The 23,203-nt window shown below is 50.4% G+C and overlaps 1 protein-coding gene across 9 annotated transcripts; it reads right to left on the bottom strand.

Annotated features, from left to right (window-relative positions):
* Positions 1-151: 151 nt before the first annotated feature.
* LOC114660975 (somatostatin receptor type 5) lies at positions 152-22,814 on the bottom strand. 9 transcript variants are annotated; one of them, XM_051933448.1, is made up of 4 exons: positions 22,702-22,814; positions 1,857-3,813; positions 1,514-1,771; positions 152-1,341 (listed from the first exon to the last, which is right to left on the bottom strand). In XM_051933448.1, the coding sequence occupies exon 2, from the start codon at positions 3,792-3,794 to the stop codon at positions 2,700-2,702; it is 1,095 nt and encodes a 364-aa protein (XP_051789408.1). In that variant the 5' UTR covers positions 3,795-3,813; positions 22,702-22,814; the 3' UTR covers positions 152-1,341; positions 1,514-1,771; positions 1,857-2,699. The 9 variants fall into 9 exon arrangements, with proteins under 9 accessions (XP_051789408.1, XP_051789412.1, XP_051789410.1 ...); XM_051933452.1 differs by having other exon boundaries at positions 152-1,176; XM_051933450.1 differs by having other exon boundaries at positions 1,601-1,771.
* Between the last annotated feature and the right edge of the window lie 389 nt (positions 22,815-23,203).

The raw sequence follows: 23,203 nt of genomic DNA, 5'->3' as shown, positions 1-23,203 counted from the left end.
CTTTGCTCTTACGGGAATGTGTGAAGGTGCAGAAGATCTCATGTGTACAAGGGTGAGACCAGCGACTCTGACCCTGTTTACTTGGTGCCCATTTTAGGACCCTCAGAGGTCCTCATTTAAGAGTAAAGCCCAAAATAAGAGCAGGACTGGCGGCGCTCATCCTCCATTATCTTTAATGAAATGTAACAGGCAGACACACCGAGGACCCCAGTGCCGCTGAGGCCACAGTGCTGAAGTTTGTTACATGGAGTCTCTAAAGCAGTGCAGGGGGTGCGCGTCACCCACCGTCTAGTCGACACCAACACCAGTCAGTCAATTCAAGGAGCAATCAGCCATTCAGTCTTGTGTGGGCAGTAAAGCGGGTACTCCAGGGTACAGGGTGACGACTCGGACATCAGTGGAAAATGGCACACCAGGTCTGGCCGGGACAGCAAAAGCTGGGAACAACAATGGCTAAGGAGTTGCAATCACATGAAGCCTCCCAGCTTTCTTGGAGTTTCTTATTTAGCATTTCCAGGCGGAGAAGAAACTGAGATGGGGACCACGAGAGGACAAAAATGAAATGCTAGTAAAATCAATGGAGTGTCTTTACAGGAGCTGCTGATTGTGCCGCTGGCAGTTTACAGGCCTTCCAGAGTGGTGCTTGAACGTTGGCATGGAGGGTGAAAAGTGGTCGATTAGGCAAATTCCCTTTTATTCTCTAAACTGGCAGGAGCTCAATATGCCCTGGAGCTTTCACACCATGCAGCCCAGCCTTTTATGGAGTGTCTGTCCGTCCTCGACTCTTTTACTTACTCTCCTTTGGTCTCAGCAGAGTCGGCTTGGCGTGAGTTGAGTCCCCCAGTGAGAAGCCGGGATGAAGCTGATGGAACAAAGAGAGTCGTCCTGAACTCGTCAACAGTGGGTGGAGCCTTTATGAGTTAGGACTGGGGCCACCAGCCTTCTAAAGTCATCAAAAGTGGGAGGAGTCTCAATGAGTCAAGTCTCCCAATGAGAGGATGGAGTGGAGCTACGGAGCAACAAGCCTCTCGAACTCGCCATTTTTGACTCAGGTCTCCCAATGAGATAACAGGGGCGTGGCTACGGAGCCACAAGCCTTCTGAACTTGTCCATAGTGGGCGGGGCCTTCCTGAATCAGAAAAGGGGTGTGGCTATCGAACCAAAAGCATTATGAACCTGTTAAGAGTGGGTGGAGCCCATTTGAGTCAGTCCTCTCAATAAGAGGAAAAAGCTATGGAGCTACAAGCCTTCTGAACTCGTCCATAGTGGGCGGAGCCTTTTGGACACAAGTCTCCCAATGAGATATTGGGGTGTGGCTATGGAATCACGAGACTTCTGAACCTGTTAAGAGTGGGTGGAGCCTATTTGAGTCAGTCCTCTCAATAAGATTAAAAATGATTGAGATATGGAACCACAAGCCTTCTGAACTTGTCCATAGTGGGCGGAGCCTTTTGTGCTCAAGTCTCCCAATGAGATATTGGGGTGTGGCTATGGAATCACGAGACTTCTGAACCTGTTAAGAGTGGGTGGAGCCTATTTGAGTCAGTCCTCTCAATAAGATTAAAAATGATTGAGATATGGAACCACAAGCCTTCTGAACTTGTCCATAGTGGGTGGAGCCTTCCTGAATCAGGAAAGGGGCGTGGCCATGGAACCAAAAGCATTATGAACCTGTTAAGAGTGGGTGGAGCCCATTTGAGTCAGTCCTCTCAATAAGAGGAAAAAGGTGTGGAGTCACAAGTCTTCTGAACTCGTCCATAGTGGGTGGAGCCTTTTGCTCTTAAGGCTCCCAATGAGATAATGGGGTGTGGCTATGGAGCCACAAGCCTTCTGAACTTGTCCATAGTGGGTGGAACCTTTTGCTCTCAAGTCTCCCAATGAGATAATGGGGTGTGGCTATAAAACCACAGGTCTTCTGAACTCATCAAAAGTGGGCGGAGGCTTTCTGAATCAGGCTAGGGGTTGGACTATGGAACCATAAACAACCTGAACTTGTCAACAGTGGGAGGAGCCATTTTGAGTCAATCTTCAAAATGAGAGAATAGTGCTGAGGCTATGGACCAATGAGCTTCCACGACATGTCCACAGTGGATGGAGTCTTTCGGAGTCAAAGACAGAACTGAGTGGAGCTACGGAAGTACGAGTGTCCAGAATTTGTCAATGGTGGGTGGAGCTACGAAGCCACAAGACATCAGAACTTGTCGGCAGTGGGTGGAGCCTTTCTGAATCAAGTCTCCCAGTGAGAGAACATGGGTGTGGCTATAGAACCATGAATTGTCGACAGTGGGCGGAGCCTTGTGAGCAGAGCGCTAGTACATTCCGTCTGTTAGGATTGGTTCCCCAAGGGAAACTGAACCACAGCTGTAGGAATTGTGGATGGAGATGAGAATGGTTGACATCAGCATGGTGACACTTGGTGACCAACAAAAAAAAAAAAATACACCCTCAGGACCACCTTCGGTGCTCTCTTACATCCAACGTGCCTTTTGTCCAAATGAAAAGGGTTCAAAGACCCGGCCACCTACTGAAAAAGGTACCAGCAAACCCGGAGACATCGGGTATCAGTGGTCTCCAGCAAGCGTGCAGACATAAGACAATAAACGGCCCACCTCATCACTCCTTTGTTCAGGGGCTTTCAGTCCTGGGTGCCAGAATTCGGGCCTTAATAAGAATACAAAACAAATTGTTCCGCCTTTGGCTCACAGCTGGCTGGTCTGCATGTGCCCACTGTAGCCGTTATTCCGCTGGCACTCGTACGAGTTGTGGACCTTACTGTTGTCCAGCCTGGGCAGGTGCTGCTCGCAGTCCTCGATCTCGTTGCCTTTCCGCAAGCACAAGACTTTCCGAAAGCTCTGCTTGAAGTTGTCTGAGAGGAAACCGTACAAAATGGGGTTTGTGCAGCTGTTGGCATAGGAGAGCACCACGCCGAAGAAGTAGATGCCCATCACCACAGGCTCCTCGGGCAGCAGGACAATCAGGTTGACGATATTCAGAATGTAGAAAGGGAGCCAGCAGATGACAAACACCAGCACGATGACCACCACCATGCGGGTGACCTTCCGCTCGCAGTTCCTCCTTCGGACCGATGTCACGCGCAAGCTGGACGATTTGATCTTGATCACAATTAGCAGGTAACAGAGGGAGATGACCAGCAAGGGTCCAAAAAATCCTATCACGGAGGCGTAGATGATGAAGGCTGCAGACCAGACGGATTTGGGGTCCGGCCAGTTAATGTTGCACGTGTTGAATTCCTCTTGAATGTCAGCATAGATGATCACGGGCAGCACAACCAAGAAGGAGAGCAACCACACAGTGGCACTGATCATCTTGGCCACCCTTGGCCTGCGCCACTTGGTGGACTTGATGGGGTGGACCACGGCTAAGTAGCGGTCAATGCTCATCACGGTCAGGCAGAAGATGCTGGTGAACTGGTTGATGCCATCAACGGTCATGACCAGGCGGCACAGGAATGTCCCATATGGCCAGTAGGACAGGGCGTTCTGAGTGGCCAAGAAGGGCAGGCCCAGCATGAAGAGCTCATCCGCCATGGCCAAGTTAAAGATGTAAATGTTTGTAACGGTCTTCATCTTGGTGTAGCGAAGTACAACGTAGATGACCAGCGTGTTGCCGCTGAGTCCAATCACGCAGACGATGAAATAGACGAGGGGGATGAGGACCGTGCTCACGCCCTGGAATGCCACCACTGGCATGGTCTTGTTGAAAGAAAAGTTGCCAAGCAAAGACTGATTGTCTTTGATGTTGGCATCAAATGTGTGATCCTTGAACTGGTCCATGGTGTCCTGGGGAGCCTCCCTGGAAAACAAAAGCAACCACGTGAGGGATGGAGGGAAGGAAGACAACAGGAATCAGAACTACCAGACAAAGAGGGAATCGGCAGCAGATAAACCGGAAACGGGAGTGCTCATTAATCGGAGTGCTCTGCTCCTCCGGCTGCCAATGCTGAAGTGCCACTCTCCTTGCCGCACCAGGGAGCATCTCGCCCGCCTCACCCAGTTCAGAGCTCTCTTCCACTCGATCTCCATCCTAGCTGAGACCCTTAGACTCCCCGTGAGGTTCTGCATTTTCCTTACTGAGCCATGGAGCGTTAATGTGGGATGTGAACGTGAATTAGCAAACATCCAATCCGCCATTAGTGACCACACGGCTTTACGTCAGCCCCACTTGTACGGCCGCGGACCTCTGACCCACTGCACCACATGGGGAAATGAGAAAGAGAGAAAAATGAATGAGTGAGTGAGTGAGTGGAGGAGTAAAGGGAGAGATGAAGAGAGAGTGAGTGAGAGTGAATAAAGGAAGGATCAAACCAAAAAGAGAAGAGCAGAATTCACGGAGAAAAGGGATGAAAGTGGGTGAGGGAGTGAGCCAGAGAATAAAGGAGTGAAAAGAAAGAGCAAGTGAATGAGTGAAGCCCACTCCTAGGAATCTGTGGCTGTGAGCAAGTGAAGGGGCGCCAGTCCATGAAAGAATGAGCGAGAGAATGTGGGAGTGAAGGAGTGAGCCAGGGAACGAGTCCAGGGGTGTGAAAGAGTGAGCGAGGAGACGAGAGAGTGAGCACAGACAACGAGAGAAGGGACGAGCAGGGGAGTGACGACCACAGAAGTGACCGGCAGACCACCGGTGGAGAAGAATTCATAAAGAAGTGAATGAAAAGAGGGGCCGAGTGCACGAGACAGTGAAGCAGACCCTCAGAGTGACCAGCAGTCCCCTTCACTGCTGCACACACAAGCTTTAGAGTGAACGCCCAGTCCAGGATCCCTGAGTGCCCAGCACTCCCCTTCCCTCAGCCTCTGCCTGTTGCCCACTCTGATGCACACACTGGCATCCCATGCGGGCAGACTTATCAGGCGAGCCGCAGGGCGGCGATTGTAAAAGGAACGAGGAAGTTCAGTTCAGTTCAGCCGCGCTGCCCGTGTGAGAGCGGGCAGGGCCGTGGAGAAGCTGGCACAACTCCAGCGGGCCCTGTTGCATGAGCATCACGTGGTGACATTCATTTTGCCCGCTTGCCTGTCACACGTTATTGCCCATTAATTGCCTATTGATCTCCGCCTGTCAGCTGACGGCCGTCACTCCGTTTTCCAAACACAGTTGCACTTTTTATTTTTTGGTATCTGCTGACCAACCGCCTCACCTCACCACCTCACCTGGCCTGCTGACAAGGACAGAGATGTCCCCGGTGCCCGAGCTCCGGCTTCAGTGCAGCAAAACGCGGTGCGCCTCATAGTGGCAACGCCAGGAAGTGCTCGATCCGCCCCGCGGCTGGGGGGTGTGGGGGGCTCACAATCCGCAGCAGGCGCAGGTTCTCGTTCAGGCACTTCTTTAATTGACGTCTTCTACCTTTATGGATGTGCTTTTGGAGTTGGAGGACCCTTCATGGTTTCTGTTTCCCTTAATCCGGCGCCAAGATGCCATGATGGTAATCTGCGTTTGGGACCCCAGTTCTAAAGTGTCTGAGGCATGGAAGGAAATCGGCTACAACTCCAGGGACTTGGGATCGAGTCTGTGTGGCCCCTTTGTGTTTTCATGGCCTTTAATGTGAGCTCCCAAATCCAAATCAACCTGCTGGGGATGAACGTGGTGTCCCGTGTTATCAAGTGATTCCCATTTTTATTGTTTTATGGGCTTTTCTGTTGTTGTTTTAAGAGCATTTTAGGGCCAGTTTGGGTTTTGATTTCAAATCTATCAACACTCCCTAAGCGTAATAATTATTTATTGTAATTAAAATATATTTGGAAGAACGCACCAATGTCTCCTCCTCATCCTCATCCAAGATTGCGGACACGACTCAGACCTTTTGCATTACAAAATCGTGGTTGTGAAGCTCTTGCAGATATCGACATTTCTCTGACTCGTATGTTCTTACCTTCTGGATTTGATTTTTACTCAGGACCGCGTCTCATCTCGGGGTCCGTAACTCTTTTCTTCTGCTGTACTCCCCCTTAGCTCAGGACTTTACCCCCAGAATCGCAGCTCTGCATGAAGGACTTAAGAGCCAAGCGGAGTGCTTTGATGAGGGGGCGGAGCCTTGTCAACTGGAGGTGAACTGTGATGTGATTGGCCAGTGTCATTTACATGCAATGAGGGGGAAGGCGGAGTCATAACTTCATAAATTAGACAGGGGATACTGTCTTTCCTGGAGAGTTGGGTGTAGATACCCCCCACCCCCCTTGTAGTGGGGGGCTTCCTAAGATGTTTTTCACTTTTATTTTGCAAGGTAGGAAATTCTAAGCCCTGGCAGAAAAGGAGGCGTTGTGGAGGTAGTGTGGGCTGAGCCATATCTCATGGTGGGAGGAGCCACTGAGGGTGGGTGGAGTCAAATTCCTTTTGCAGTAGGTGGTGGGGGGTCCGAGGGAACAGGATCACCAAGGAAGCTGCGGTCCACTAAGCCTGGTCGACTGGTATCCCTTGTGACGGATGAAGGCTGGCACTATTACCTGGCTGGGATGCCTCTGAAATCGAGGAACAGGGGGAGAGGACTTCCGAGAGGCACAATCTCTCCCGAACTGTTACTTGGCAGGCCCCCTAGGTTGCAATGGCGCCTCGGATTCCCACAAGGCTGTATGGGAATTACTGTTTGCAAGCACAGCCCTGTTGGGTTCCGTGGATGCCACCAGGGGGAGCTGTGGGAGCTGCAGAGCCCTACACACCTGGGAAGCAATTCCAGACCACCCGAACAAGCCGCCTGGAATGGTCCCGGGTGCGGCTTAAAAAGGAGCCTCACAGTCGGAGGACAACGCTTGCCTGTGGAGAAGGGAGGAGGCTGCAAGGCTTTGGAGGAAAGGGACAGAGTTTACTGGGCTTGTGACTGCTGGTGTCCATCCATGGTGACTGTCCCGGGTCGGGTCCCTGAATTAAAGGCTATGTGTTGGACTGAACTGTGTCGGCAGGTGCGCCCCTGGTCTTCACACCCTATTATTAACCCCCAATCTGTCTGCTATGCCACGCTATAGAAATCACAATGTCAGCGCCATCACGTCAGGCTAATGCAGCTTCATTGGGGGCTTTGGAACAATGGAATGCTATGCACGCTGCCCACCAGCTGATGAAGGGACACCACGAGAACAACAAGCCACCCCTTTTGGGTACCCTCATCCTGGGACTGGGTCCATCGTCAGGTAATCTAATGTGTCCTGTAATCCCATGGAGCACCTGACGCCAACATACACTGCTGGACGTTACAAGTGTCATTTGGTGCCCTGTTGGAGTCTCGCCCACCAAAGCTCAGCTCTCTGAGCACCAAAGCCTTGAGCTCCTGGCGCAACAATGGAAGACACGATTGGAAGAGAACAGGTGACGGCTAAACATGGACAAGACAGAATGTGTGGGATGTGGTCTGCAGACAAAGATGGACAAGAACGTAACAAAGCCCCCGATTTCAAGTACATGTACTCTGGTGGTGGCGCTCTCGAGTCAACATGGCCAGGCTGGAGTGGCGCCGGGCACCAAGTCCTCTGAAACCTCCCACCTCAAGGTTAGGATCTACCAGATCGTCATCCAGCCAGTCGCCATGACAGTACTGAGTGCTGGTCCTCAACTGGGACACACAAACAGATGATGGAAATACTCCGCTGGACCCTCGGGCAAACTCGATTCAACCACGTAATGACATAAGGAAGTCCACGGGAGCGGCACCAGCTGCTGAGGAGATGCACGAAGCACACCTCCGATGGTGAGGCCATGTGATCTGCAGCTGTGGCCAGACCACCCTGCCCCTCTGCCCAAAAGAAAGCCAACCATATGGGTGCCCAAACAAACGCTGGCTCAATCAGCTGAGGGGTGATATGAGCAAAGTCAGCGCTGCCCCCAAAGGTGCCCTGGATGGGAACAAATGGAACGCAAGTTGCTGAAAAGTTGACCCAGCATCAACGCAGGACGAATTCTAGGGGTGAAGAAATGGGGGGGGGGGGGGGCATTGAGTCACATCTGTTGTGAGTGATGGAGGGGTCTGACATTTTCTATGGGGGTCCAGCTCTACTTTGTACTAAGTGGGGATACTTCACTTGCCCCATAAGCTCCTGGTGCACTGTAAAGCCAAGCTGGCATCTGCTTCTGCTGCCAGATTGAGTCACCTCGGGCCCCCAGTGGCACACCTCGGCACACTGATTTCTGCCTACCTCGCCCTTTGCCCCGGACAGTTCCGTTTCCACTCTCGCCGTCTTCCTTTGCGGTGTGGGAAGTTCACAATGAAGAACGTCAGATTTGTACTTTGAGGTGTGCCAAGCCCAGGGGTGAGCTGGGCAGACTTTACATTTCACACTCACACACAAGGCAGGGTGCTATAAATTCTGAATTGTCTATAAACTCCAACAAAGCCAGTAATCACTTCACACACCCAGGGAGGAGAGATTTATGAGTGGCATTTATCAGTGGCACTCATACAAGATAGAGAAGAAACTGAAACCTGTGCAGGTGACATCATTTATACACTCGGCAGAGCCCACCATGAAGCCCGGGCATGGAGGGGCAGCTAATGTGACGATGGGCACAGAATGCTGAATGAGGGGCAGAGTTGGCTAAGATAAGCTACCAAGCACCGTGTTCAGGTGGTGCCAGTCTATGTGGTACACTGGGCCCACCATGGAGAGTGAGACAGCCCTTATGGGGGTGGGCATGGGGTGGGGAAGTGAAAGGCACACGAGGAGTCAGCGAATGGCGTACTGAGAGTGGTGGGCTGAGTGGAAAGCCGAGGGCTTCTGCTGTCTGAAGCTTCTTAAGGCCTCCCCTCCCCCACTGCCCCGCTCAGGAATTTTAATGGCCGCATTCTGACAAACAAAGCTGGAAAAATGCCGGCGGACAGCGGCGGGCTCGGGTCACATGGTCAGGGAGTCACTAGTGTGAAGGTCAGAGGTCGTAAGCCATGGACTGGCAGGACTGGACGCTTACAGCGGTGGGAATACCAGACAGAGCGGACGTTCCCTCTTCCCTCCTACATCATCCTCTTCATTGAAGACTCTTCTTCAGCGACCCCCGCCACCCACATTTGGCAATTGTGACCCAATCAGTGTGCTGTCCAATCAGAGGCGAGTCCGTCATTACATTCATTTTAATTAGCTGAACACCAAAAGATGAGCAGGTAGAACGAGGCCAAGTGTTTATGAATAGTCCTTGAGAGGACACAGTCACAGTCACAGCCTTGAAGGTCACGAGCTTTCGCGGATGACTGTGTTTTTTCATGGAGCTGGTGACCATCTGAAGGGTGGACCAAGGGAGGGGGTACCAAGATGGACCTTCTGTTTGAGCCCTGTGGGAACCATGGGAAATACAGAATGAAAAGGAAACGGTGCTGAATATGCTAATGAGATGACAAGAATGGATGTACAAACGTAAAGCAGTAAAACATTCAAAGGCTGGGACTCGAGAAAGTAAACCCAATTTTTAAAAATCTCGTCCAGATCTAAACATGGGGGCCGTGGATCATGAAGTGCCCGCACATGTCGGGCCCTTTAATAAGCAAGTCTATCATGATGGTGTGCCAAACCGAAGGTTAATGTACGAGTCTAACTGTTAATTAAGAGTTAATTGCATCCAGCTGCCTGTCAATTAGAAGATAAATTCGTGAACCTGAACGTGAATTAGTTGTCCAAAGCGCGCATCTTTCCGATAATTGGAGGAGACAAATGCACGCGCTTCCCCGTCAACTGAGAAGTAACTTCGTGCGCCTGTCCGTTGATTAGGAGGCTGTTCACATCGACTACAAAGTGCACGCGCAGATCAATTCGTCAATGATGGAGTAAAGCACGTGCACGAGACTGTCAATAAATGCGCGAGCCTGGCTGCTCATTAAGAGGTAATTGCGCACACCTGTTCGTCAGTCAGTGGCTGCGCGCGTCTCTTTTAATTGAGAAGTGAATGAACGCGCTTCTGGAAAAGGTGGATGCGCATGAATGTGTGTTAGAATCCAAAAGCGCGCGCCCCTACTTTAGTTTGGAGGTAAGTGCGCGCCTCTTTGCTTCGATTAGAACGTTCCTGCGCAGGCCGGAACAACAAAAAGGAAACAAACTCATACCCTTGAGAGAGAATCTGTAGATATGCACATTATTTTAAGTGTGAAGTAGGTGAGGGGGTGACTGTGTATTAAGGGAATATACGAAAGAACTAAACTGCACGAGTCACGAGCTACCCCGTTGTTCCTAGTCTTATTAACTGATGGAATAAAACCGCAGAATTACAGCACCTGACGCATCAAATCCGTTGGATTGAGTGTTAATTGGGAGATAATTGTGCGCACCTGTTTTTCGGTAACGAGGCAAATGCACGGGCTTCTCTTTTAACTAAAAACGTGTTTGGCTGTTTGTGTGCGCGTGCACGTCCCTTAGGATTTTAAAGCGCGCGCCTGCCCTTTAATTAGGAGGTAAATGCGCGCCTCTGTGTCGGAGATTATTTAATTGGTTTGTTTCAATACTGTTCTGAATGATCGTGTGCATCTCATAGTATAAAACAGATACGAATAGTCTTACTTTGAATAATGTACTCGTTTTTTGAAATGATTTGTTTTTCTCCCAACACATCTGAAATATATTAGATGGGTCGGATTATGGCAGAAACCTCTGAACGCCGGTTGCACTAAAACAAAGTGGAGGAAAGAGCTACGAACTCACGGCTTCGGTATTTTTTTTTTTTTTTTTTTTTTTTTTTACAAGTTTGACAGATTCATAGCATCTGACTGTCAATGGGAGGTAAACCAACGAGTCTGACTGTAAATTAGGAGAGCACGGCGCGCGCCAGTCCGTCGGGTAGAAGTGAACGCTTGGGCTTCATTTTAAATTAAAACCTAATTCGGACGAGACGTAAACCCGAGGTCTTGACTCTGTGGTCATGAAAGATCCCTGGACATCCTTCTTGAGGGGGGGGGGAGGTTATCCCGATGTCCAGGCTAAAATGGTCCTCTATGGCCTGGTCATTCTGGCCCCCCTAATCATCCCCTCTCTCTAATTGGCTAGCTGTCTCTCACCGGTGAGCGTACTGGCGCAACAATGGCTGCCGTCGCATCGCCCAGGTGAGTGCTGCACATTAGGGGTGGTTGAAGTGGCTCCCTTCTCAGTAGGGAGAAAGGCGCTATATAATTTGTTACTAATGAATGAAGACGGTTCCTCGTTAATGAGACGATACACGCGCGTGCACGACTGTTCTGCGAGACAAAAGCGCGCGCCTTCCCCAAGAAGCAGAGATACACGCGCGCGCCCTCCGTGAGTTGAACCCAATCATTAGAGCGGCGAGGGGGGCTCGAGTGCAATCATCTGGTCGGTGACCCCCCTAGCATCATAAAGAACAGCAACTTGTAAACCCTGGCCTACTCAACTTTACAGATTTCTACTTTGCCCACATATTATAAACCCAAAGAGCCCACTTTACACACAAAGAACGCTCCCCGGAATGAAATGGCTCTTTGTCATGCGATGGCTCTCCATTAGGAACCACACGACCCAGTAGGTGGCCATTACACAACCAGAATATGTAAGAGTGTAGGAAGGAAATGCGTGCAGTGCACCCGATATCTGCAGATGTTTAAATGTGACTGACTGTGGGATGTATGAAAGAGTTAAACTGCACTGTACATGAGCTTTCCCGTTATCTTCTACTAAACCCTAAGATCCGAGTGAGTGTGTTTGTGTGTGTGTGTGTGTGTGTGTGTGTATCTGGGCCCTCGGAAGAATCTGATTGGCCAGCGTGGCTTTGCTAATGTGATCGAAAGCCAAAGTGTGAGGAACAGGAGGAGGAGTAAGGGGTTAGGAGGCACGCTGAGAGTCGGCTGCAGGCAACAAAGGGGCCTTAAAGTGACAAAGTCTGAGAAACGGGGACCGCTAGTCAGATACACGAGGATACCGGGAAAGGCGCTGAAGGTACACATAGGACAAAAGGGAGCACATATTTTAAAATGGATTCAACTGCCCGTCTTCGGCAAACAACGTGGTGCAGATTTACAACATCTGATCGCCATTAGGAGGTAACTGTGCCACCTACCATGTTAGATGCCCGTCTAATATTTAGCAGACAAAAGTGCCCATTAAAGCCTGGGGTGCTCTTTATGCAGAAACGTATTATTATGACGTCCAAACACATGCTGTCGATTATGTTAAGCCTGCGCTCATCTTAAGCTGCCTTATGGCAAATATCCCCCTAAAACTATTTTTCAGCCTTATAAACTTTCACTTTGTGTAACGGTCTAACATATGAGCAATGCTTTTTGTGCGAGATGCCATTCATCATCCGTTCATATTATTAACTCCGACTCCTTAACGTGACACCCACGAAGTGAAAGTCGATTCTGCTCGAGATGAAGGCGCCGAGTCTCCAAACCTCCTCGCTTCGCGTAAATTCAATTCAAGTGAGCTGAGAAAAAGAACAAGAGTTTGATTTTTGCGTGCAGTTGCGTCGGAAGGCGTCCAGGCCGGCGGGCTTTACCGACCATTATTAACGATCTATTAATGTCGGTAATGTCTACCGGGGCTCATTCGAAGAACCGCTCAAACAAGCCATTTTCTCAGTTTGCCGCTATGTGTGGCCCTAGAAAAGGCTTCCCCTCTGGAGCCGCAGGCATTCGCGTTTTAGTGCAGGCGCATCCTGAATGATTGCTCTTCCCGTAATAAGCGGACATAAACTCATTTAGCGCAGGCTTAAATATAACCAGTGGAGTGTGGAAGAGGAGGACGACAACGGGCAATTATCGATCAAATTGGCCGATTTTTCGGAATATTTCCGCTTGAGCGTGTGAAGTAAATGACGGGCACTCAGCGTTGGCGGCACCGCTCGAGCTGGGCATCGCTGCATTGCACGCGCGCGCGCGCGCTCCCGTCTGTCGCACCCAAGAGCCACCTTTCTATCCTGCGGTGATTCCCATTAGTGGTCAATGCAAGGGCTAAATGAGGAAGGCCGGCTGCTGTTCTAAATATTCCAAATATTTAGGGGGTGCATATCCTGAACCTGTATTGCAAGTCTTTAATATGTCTGTGGGAGGCGCAGTGGTTAGAGCGTACGGCTCAGACGTTCTGGCTTCATTTCCGTTTGTCGGTGAGGGGTCAGCACGCTCTCCTCTTTCCACTAATCCCTAATTTCTCCAAAATGACTTCATGATGAGCTTTGAAGCTCCCCGACGTACCACGCTTGTTTATTCCGCGTGTTTGTGGCTCTCCATGCGAGTCGGGACACGCAGGTTCGTTTGATCGGTGATTCGAAATTAACTCGAGTGTGTGCACGAGTTGGACCCGCGATGGACGGCCTGACTGGCGCCCTCTCCAGGGCCCTTTCCTGTATTTCTGTTGCCCCTCACTTGCACTGAGCGCGTTTGAAAATGTTTTCCTGTGCTTGATTTGTACAATGAACCCTCAAAGCACAACTCCCCTCATGTCCGCCCGTTCAAGAGGCCACCTTAATCATTGCGGCGTCATCGCACCTCCGGCTCCCATTTTTGTCCTCTGCATTAACGACAAATTTCTGAGGTCGCACTGCATGAGGGGGGAAAAAACAAACAAATCACAAGCAATTCGGACTGATTGGAGTCTCCTGGGGTGCCCTCTGAGTGGACTTTGCGCGCTTCCCTTGTGTTCCCCTGGGCTTCGTCCATTGTCTGCGACTTGTTTGTACAGTCCTAGAGAACGCGCGGATAATTCTAAAATGGATCGAGGCGTTTTGTCCAGAAGTTCCTACCTTTAGCATTAAGCTGCCAGAGATTGACCCGAAAATGGTTGCTTTGGTGAACATGACGCAGACGCATCTGATGGAAATGGAGCGCATTCATTTAGTGGCGCAATAAATTCAGTTCCCGTTATTCCAAAAATTCCGAGGGTGCTGATACACCGACTCATTTCCTAATTGATGAGCAAACCCGCACATTTTACTTCATTATGTGTCAGAAGAGCGCATGCGTTTACTGTCCAGATCACATACTGCAATATTAATACAGAAATGGTAAAAAGTCCAAGCGAAGAACAGACGCGCGCATTTACTCAGAGCTGCTGAGGCGCGCGCACCATTAACGGAGGGGGCAGACGAGCGCTATTAACCCTTTAATTCATGAAGTACCTGCCCGTGGATTTGCGTTCACAGCCTATTTAACAAAGAGGCACGCGCGCGCACTTTGCTTGCTCATTGGCAGGCGCGCGCACTTGCCTGCTAATTGTGTCCTCTTAATTAACAGACAGGGGCGCGCGTGCACGCTTTCCTCTCATACATTGCGCTCATACATTTTCAGTTATGAAAAGCAAATTTCATTGGCATAAAATTAGAAGTCCTTACACGACAGTGTTGCCACATCAGGTGATTTCTGTTATTTTATTTTTTATGGAATGGACAATGCTAGTTTTCTTGGATATTTTCCAGAATGTTTGAATAGTTTGGGGTTATTTTCGGTGGCAAAGAAGGCCTTATTAGCATATATTTAGTTAATGTGCATTAAGGGACCACCCTTTTTTTGTACAGATATTCCCATCTCCGTCTGTTCATCTATCCATCCATTATCCAACCCGCTGAATCCGAACACAGGGTCGCGGGGGTCTGCTGGAGCCAATGCCAGCCAACACAGGAACCAATCCAGGGCAGGGTGCCAACCCACCGCAGTCTGTTCATCTAATGTCAGAGAAAGATGAAGACAAGACAGAACTTTATATAAATGTCTCTCATCTTCTGCAAAGAATGGTGGGCGCATTTGTAATCTCATAAGGTGCCAAAGGTTTGTGTGGTTATGAAGGTGACTTTGGACGCTTTTTGTCTTTGATAATTTGACAAACTAAAGCCGCTATCACATTACATTACATGACTTGGACTGGTGGGGTATGTCAGATTTGCCGACCGCAGGTGCTGATCTCATTTACATGATTTAAAATCGTTGGGGATGTCAAATTTCGGGTCTGTCTGCCGACTGTTCAGCCCGGTCCTGCTTACCACACTTAGTGCCCTGGTGACTGCCAGTACCAGCAGACTTTTTGTGACCCCCCCAGATCGACTATAAATGTATGGCGACAGTCGTCACATCTTCATGGTCCACATCCCCTGCTCTTCAACTAAATGTTGACACATCCTGGTGCTTGAAGCTTCACAGCGGACCCCCGCCATGTGGTCTTTGATGGAATGTCACTGTATCCATAAGATGAGTGCCGCCAGCTGAAGCACTGCAGACAGACGAGCTTCTCTACAGTTGGTGAAGTTCAAAACACGCGCACTCCTTATTCCTCTGTGCGTTGTACTTGCAGACGAGCATTCATTGCTTCATGGACACACAGAGAGCCAACCGCTATGGCGGTCTGTCGGGGTCAGTCGTGGGCTAATTGGAGTGAGTGGCTGGGCCTGTCAGATTGCACGACTGCAAATGGTCTCCGCCTCGCTTGGATTCATCATGTGACGTGTCAGGGTGGCACACACCGCACCACACAGGTGGGCATTTCTTCTCATTGTGACAATGGGTGACTATGAAATTTGTTCATTTCTTTGGTAAGCTGGATGTGGAGTCACCCTGCTGCCACTAAAATATACAACCTCCATCACAGGACTGGCACAGAAAGCCAATGGAAAAGCAGCAGATGTGTGAAGATACAAAGCTGGGGCTACGCCGAGGAAACATGGACCCCAATAATAAACCTGCGGCCTTCCAAACACTTTGGGATGGAACAGAAACACAAACAGAGCTGCACTCTAAAAGATCAAAGGGCTAAAGCGCTTCTACAGACTGATGCCAACGGGGAACCACAAGAAGGTTCCAGAAAGATCCTTGATTTATTTAGATCTGTAGTTTCCATAAATGAACGTCAGCAGCTGATAACAGATTTTTAAAACCCTACGGGGCTCCTGAATTTATTCCAGTTTTAATTCTGCATCCCTTAACCGGGGCTAAGTTCAGGTTTGCTTGATCTCTTGGTATCCTGCCTACTACACCTTTAAACATTTCCATTTTGCCTTCATATTGGGAACCATTTCAAAGCCCAAGGGAAAGATTAATGGATGTGGGAGGAGCCTGATATCTGACCACGCCCCATCTCCAGTTTTGCCACTGGCCCCACCTCATCTAGCTTTTGGGGAAGATTAATGAATGTGGGAGGAGTCTGTCACCTGACTCCACCTACATTCATTCCCCCGCCCCATTTCCAGTTCTGCTACTGGCCCCACCTCATTCCACAACAAGGGGAAGATTAATGAATGAGGGAGGAGCATGACATATGACCACGCCCCCTCTCCAGTTCTGCCACTGGCCCCGCCTCATCTAGCTTTTGGGGAAGATGAATGATAGATAGATACTTTATTAATCCCAATGGGGGAGGAGTCTGTCACCTGACTCCACCTACATTCATTCCCCCGCCCCATTTCCAGTTCTGTACTGGCCCCACCTCATTCCACAACAAGGGGAAGACTAATGAATGTGGGAGGAGTCTGACATCAGGCCCCGCCCACACCAGGTCTCACCCTGCAGCGAGGGGCAGTTGTTGAGGAGGGGAACTGAAATCTCCTCGCACTTTAGGACTGCCTTTTGTTTCCTTAAAGCTCTCAATGAGTCTTTTTAGATTTTAGATGTTGTGATCATGGAAATAAAAGCAAACGCACTGGGAGCGCTCGCAGACTTCAAACACCAAAAACTGGGGGGTCGTATGTGAGAAATCGCGCACGTGTCGTCTGTGCAGGTTAAGAATGTTCTTTTATTTATTCATTTATTATTTATTTATTTATTGTTGTTTATTAGAATAGAAGAACGACACACGTGGCTATCTGGAGAGAAGCTGCTCCTCGGTAGCAATCCACTTTTAATTAAAGCACAAGAGCGTCTTATTGTTCTGCTATCTGCTGCTTTTGAAACTTTCTGAAATGCAGCAGCTGGAAAGACTAATAAACAATCGGCGAGCCGCGGAAATCTGCAGAAAATGACAAAGAGATCAAATGGGAGACTTGGCAATCCGGAGGGGGGAGTGGCATAAGTTACCCATTAACAGGGGTATGGATGATATTGATTAGTGGCAGGAGATGGCGAGGGTCATGGTGGGCACAGCAGGGCCGACAGGTTGGAGCAGTTCAGCTTGTAAACAATGGCATCGATTTACGTACAGCTTCCAAGTAAAAGAAGAACAGGCTGGCACTCGGTGGCACATTGGGCACAGAGCGCCATGTCTGTTTGGCCTATTAACAATAACACTGATGGGACTGAATAAGAAGAGCCTGACATGAGAGAAAAGCATTTTAGCAGGGGCACAGCTCGGGCATTTCAGCTGTGGCATTGAATTACGTCCAACTTGTTCGTTTTACACACACGCTGATGTGTTTGTAGACCTTCTTGTGACAGGACACCCCTTTAGAGTAGCAAATCCCACACCCATTAATCCAGTTGGAATGGAGGGTGGAGTCTACCTCGGCAACACTGGGCACGTGGCAGGAACCAGCACTGGACTGGACTGGGCACCACTGCAGCACAAGGCACTCACATTCACTTGGCGTTGAGTCTGGCATCCCCTAACCTTACATTTCTAAATACCCTGGCAGGGCTGGCACAAGGCAGAAACCAACACTAGACTGGGCACCAGTCCATTACTGTGCCCACTCCGCTATCTATATGTGCACTTACACAAAGAGCAGTTTGAAATCGCCTAATGCATAACATTTCCAAACACAATGGGGACTGGAGACTATCCTGGCAGGACTGGCACGATGCAGGAACCAGCACTGGACTGGGCACCAGTCAATCACTAATCCCACTCGCAGTTTGAAGTCACTTAGCCTATAACATTTCCAAACCTGAATCATCCATCTTGGGGGCTGAAGCTTATCCTGGCAGGACTGGTAGTAAGAAAGAACTAACATTAGATTGGGCACCAATTAACCACAAGGTCCACTCATAGCCACCTATACCCACACTTAAATGGGGAGCAGTTTGAAATCACCCAGCTCATAACATTTCCTGACACAGTGGGGACTGGAGCCTATCCTGGCAGGGCTGGCACAAGGCAGGGACCAATACAGGACTGGGCACCAATCTATCACAAAGCCTTCATTTACACTTAACACACATAGGGAGCAGTTTGAAGTCCCCTAACCAATGACATTTCCAAAACTGCGTCATCCCTCTTGGGGGTTCCTGGGGTCTGCAGCCTATCTTCGCAGGACTGGCATATGGAAAGAACCAACACTAGACTGGGCACCAGTTCACCACAAGGCCTACATTTACACTCACAAGGGGGACAGTTTGGAATGGCCTAATCTAACATTTTCACACTTGGGGTCTGCAGCCTATCTTAGCAGGACTGGTGCAAGGCAGGAACCAACACTGGGCAGGGCACCAGCCCATCACAGTGCCCACTCCCAATGAAGTCTGTTCTCTGTTAGCCTGTCTTAGGAGATATGAGATGAAAACACCGGGCATTGGACCCCAGGATCGTGGATCCCACTGTGACGGTGCAGCCCCTAACAGTGAAATCATTAAGCAGCTTCGATATGACGAATAGTCGAGAGATGGGCTGGTGGTCTTACACTGAAAAGGCAAAAGGACGACGACACGAACGCGAGACTCGGAAGTCCGTGGGGCAGCAGCATTAAAGACTGCGACCCTGTGCCCCCCTTACAGTCGTGTCTTGTCGTGTGTGTGTGTGTAGCGACTGTACAAAGAAGGAACGGCCGACACGGAAACTTAACGGTATGGCAGGGTAGCACTTGGTCTCCATCTTGACGTGTCCGAGCAGACCGGTGGGCTCCGACCCCAAATTCTAATTGAGTGAATAATCACGAGCGGACTCGCGTGCCCTACGAATGGCCGGCTATGCGCTCAGGGTGGGCTCGTCTGCAGTTTGACTAAAAAGAATCAGCTGCCATCTGTTGCAATGACAGTAGGCCACTGACGCCAAAGCCACCGTCGTCATCATCGTCATAAAATATGTTGCTGTCACTAACTGTGTCACTCCGAATTTCAGATACGGGTAGAGGATTTGAGGTGACTCGCCAAGAGCAGAAGGATCGTCTGTCAACGTCGCATGCTCGTTCTTGCGTGTCCAGAGCTGGAAAGGAGCCTACTGGCACACCACCGAGAATGTCCATAATCTGGAAATTGTTAACAGTGGCACCACGAGTGGGGTGAGGGGACAGTCCCCGGACTGGGGGGGGGTTGCATCTTAACGCACACTCTCTGTGCGCTGATTGAAGCTGATGGCATCAGCAAATAGCCTGGCACGCTGACCTGTTCGTTGCGGCACTGCACCCCCCACCCAAAGGGACTGATCGACAGCCGTCCATCAATGTGCGCATTTTGCGCTGCAAGAATGAATGGCAGACCTTCACGAGCCTGGCATCTTGCTGCTCATTCTTATGGTGGCAGCTACCAGATTGGCCAGTGGGTGCGAACTTCATTTCTCCTTTCCAAAATGCAATACATGGCATAAAAACCGCCCTTCCCAGCATCCATTCGGGCCACCATTTCACCAAAGTAAAAGTCCACCTGACGACCCCAAGCCTGTCAGAAAACACCCCTCGTTCCGCGTCCTATAACGGGGGTCTCCTATCAGAGTACCAAAGTGAGTCTGCGCCTCTGTCGCCTGGGCACGGCCCTGCTGTCACCTCCTCGTTATTGTCTTGCAGCGGCGGTGTGTCGCAGATCGCTGCGTGTGACACTCCGCCAACCCTGTCAAAGTCCGTAATAATAATAATACAAAGGGACGGACAGACAGACCGACTCGGGGCAATCGCAGCACGGACGAACCCTTCGGTCCATCAGTCTGTACCGGTAAGTGGCATCCCGTGCACATAACACAGTCCCGTTCATAACGGGAATCACGGATTGATCACAGACTGCAGTCCACGTAGTGCTGACAGCTGCGGGAAAATTCGGGCAACAAAACTCAAAATCCGACGGGGACGAGAAGAAGTAAACCGCAGGAGAGAGCGCACGACCCCCTCACAGCAGGGGCAGTGTCAGGTCGGGACGCCCGTCATCCTCACATCGGCGACCTGCGGGGTGTCGAGTGCCTGACGTACCTGAGGTACGCCGATGTCAGCACCAAGTATTTTTCTATTATCTTTATAATTACACTACTGACTATTTGATCACGCTGTTCTGCATTCATTTGCTCACCTGTAAGGTCCTCTGTAAGGCGCTATACAGTCATACACAGTTTCGTCAATGTGTGTACACGGACACTGGCGATAACCAGAAGAGAGCTTCAAGCGTTGTAAAGTACAGCCGACACCCGCGCCGATCTCCCAACTCGACCACCCAGCAACTCAGCTCACCTGCCCTCCAGCTCGTCCCAAAGTGCGACCCCTCACGGGAGCCTCGTCCGCCTTCAGCGTCTCGTTTCTCGGGTTCTTGGGGTTTAAACCGCCGGCGCTGCAACTTCGCGCCCGAGTCGCAGCCGAGTGGCATGCAGACCGGAATATCGGCGGCGCGCTCGACGGCGCAACAGGCTGCGCTGCGCGCTCTGGAAAGGAGTGTCGAGAACGCGACTTCTTCGCGCGCGCGCGCCCATTTCAAAGCGGAGCACGTCGTGCCGCGCGTGGATTGTAATACAAATTGAAAAAATCTGTTCGTTCGTTAACAACTAGAAGAAATCAAAGTATCTGTCAGGAATCAGGATCAAACCGCCCAGCAACAGCACCCCAAAACTGATGAGCCATTGTGTGCAGTACGTGAGGGGTCTTCGATGGCGCACCTGTGCTGCTATGCAGGTAATAAGAGCTCGGCGGTCCAACTGCCCACTCTAGTTGGAGGACGGGTTAATAGCCTTGTGTGTTTGATTGGCTGGGGTCTTGGAGCTTAGGGGTGTGTATCCAAATTTGGGGTTGTGTTCTTATACTGCACTCTGTGCCTTCCAGAGGCATCCGTTCCAAAGACCACCAAACACGCTGAATGGGCCAAAATGTGAGTGGGTCGAGCCAGCTAACTTCATGGAAAGTGGCAAAGAGCGTGAAGGAGCTTCAGGAACTCCTCTTGACATCTGACAGAACCCGGGTGCAGTGAACTGAGGGGTCTTACAGTGGCTTATAGCCACACCCCCAGATATTCCGTGGTAACAGAAGGTCACGCCCCCTCGAAACGATCAAAATACGGTTAAGGCGTAACGGGCCCCGGCTCTTTGAATTTAATGTGGGCACTCAGGTAACTGTGGTGGAGGGCAAAGAGTGTTGTTGGGAGTCAAATTCAGTGAGACACCCCTCATGCTTCGAGGTACCAGTCGATCATTTAAATGATTTCATTTGGCACAAAGTCCTGAATTATGAGCTGTGAAGGTGCCCAGCTGGGAGGTGCAGTAAGGGGGTGCCCTGAGAGAAGGTGGTCAGGTGGGTCTACTACAAGGGATAAAGTGGAGATTGGGATCAGACTAATGGGCATCAAGGATCTGATTGGCACCCCCCTTTTTTAGCTGGATATTAACAGTGATCTGGAAATGGAAGGGCATGATTTGGGTGAATGCCAGTGTACATTATTCATTTTATATACATGGACTGATCTTCTATTGGCACGGTGGCGCAGTGGGTAGCGCTGCTGCCTCGCAGTTGGGAGATCTGGGGACCCGGGTTCACTTCCCGGGTCCTCCCTGCGTGGAGTTTGCATGTTCTCCCCGTGTCTGCGTGGGTTTCCTCCGGGCACTCCGGTTTCCTCCCACAGTCCAAGGACATGCAGGTTAGGTGGATTGGCGATTCTAAATTGGCCCTAGTGTGTGCTTGGTGTGTGGGTGTGTTTGTGTGTGTCCTGCGGTGGGTTGGCACCCTGCCCGGGATTGGTTCCCTGCCTTGTGCCCTGTGTTGGCTGGGATTGGCTCCAGCAGACCCCCGTGACCCTGTGTTCGGATTCAGCGGGTTGGAAAATGGATGGATGGATGGATGGATGATCTTCTATTTAACAATGGTTCAACTGGAAAAACAAGACCAGTTTGCTTGGACTGGGCAAAGGGCAAAGCTGTGCCAGGCTTCAAAGAGATTTAAGCCAGAAGAACTCGGGCAGAAGGAGAGGTGCTGCAGTTGAAATGCCCCATGACCTGAAGGGACAATGTCCCCTTTAATAAAGGCACTGATGAAATTGGGCAGTATGGCATAGTGGTTAAGGCTTTGGACTTCAAAGCCAGAGATGTTGGGTTCAAATCCCACTACTGACACCATGGCACCCTGAGCAAGTCACTTCACCTGCCCGTACTCCAAATGGTAAAAATAAAAGAAATGGAATTGATTGTACCTCTCAAATATTTTAAGTCATCTTAGATAAAGATGCCAACCAAACATGATGGCACAAGTTCAAAGTGCAGAGCAGAGGGGCACGTGCCAACACCCTGCATGTTCAAATCAAATTCACCAAAAAGAAAGCGGAGAGTTCTGCATAGAAGCCCAAGAAAAACAAATAAGGAGGCCATGAAGTAATGCAGCTCACCTGAAGGCTCACCTGGTCACGCTTCATGGGGTGCCATGACTGCAATTTGTAAGGTTTGAGTGCCAACGTGGCCTGCCATTTCTCAGTCAATAACAACAAGCAAAGAGGTCACAGAGAACATCGTCTCTCTTTCAAAGTCTGTCGTCAAACTACAGGGGCTGCTCACCTGGAGCGGATGGTGGGCTCCAGTCCTTACTGCCAGGGACCCCCCCCCCCCCCCCCCCCCCACACACACACACACACACCCTATCCCACCGGTCAAGTACCTCTCACTTTTTACAAAACTTCAGTCACAGAGAGGATGCCCCTGTTTTGTGTCCTCAACCTTAATGAGGTGCCCCCCTTCTCGGTCAACAAACACTCACCTGCCATGCAGTTGTGTCACTCAGGTCCGCATTTTGTTTTGCTTCACAGACGTCCGGGCTGAAGACACGAGTGCTGCGCTCCTTCGGATCCAGGGAGGTCCCAACACCTTCATCAATGACAAGAAGACGACAAGAAACGGACTGGAAGAGGACGCCGTCCAGCGCTGAGCGGCCAGAAGCACAAGTGGCAGTGAGCAGCCTGCCGAGCACAAGACCGCCGAGGAGTCACCGTTTGGAGGAATGCGGGCGAACCTGCGCTGCAACGGCGACCGGCCGGCGACGCCACCTCCGCAAAGCCCGGTCTTCTGCTCCCCCTGCTGGCCGTCAGCGGTATCGCTCGCGGCGGCTCCTCTCCAGATCCGATGCAGGGGTTGGCTGACAGAAGAGGTGGAGACTGGCAGGTCTTTTTTTGGTAAATTATTACATAAAATATGCTATGCTGTAAACAAAAACGCGTGTGTGTAGTTTATACAGTATCTATATATATATATATATATATATA

Source organism: Erpetoichthys calabaricus, chromosome 11 (assembly GCF_900747795.2).
Source record: "Erpetoichthys calabaricus chromosome 11, fErpCal1.3, whole genome shotgun sequence".
Classification (NCBI taxonomy): Eukaryota; Metazoa; Chordata; class Cladistia; order Polypteriformes; family Polypteridae; genus Erpetoichthys; species Erpetoichthys calabaricus.
The sequence above is the reverse complement of the archived record's forward strand: the minus strand, read 5'-3'. Positions and strand labels throughout refer to the sequence as shown.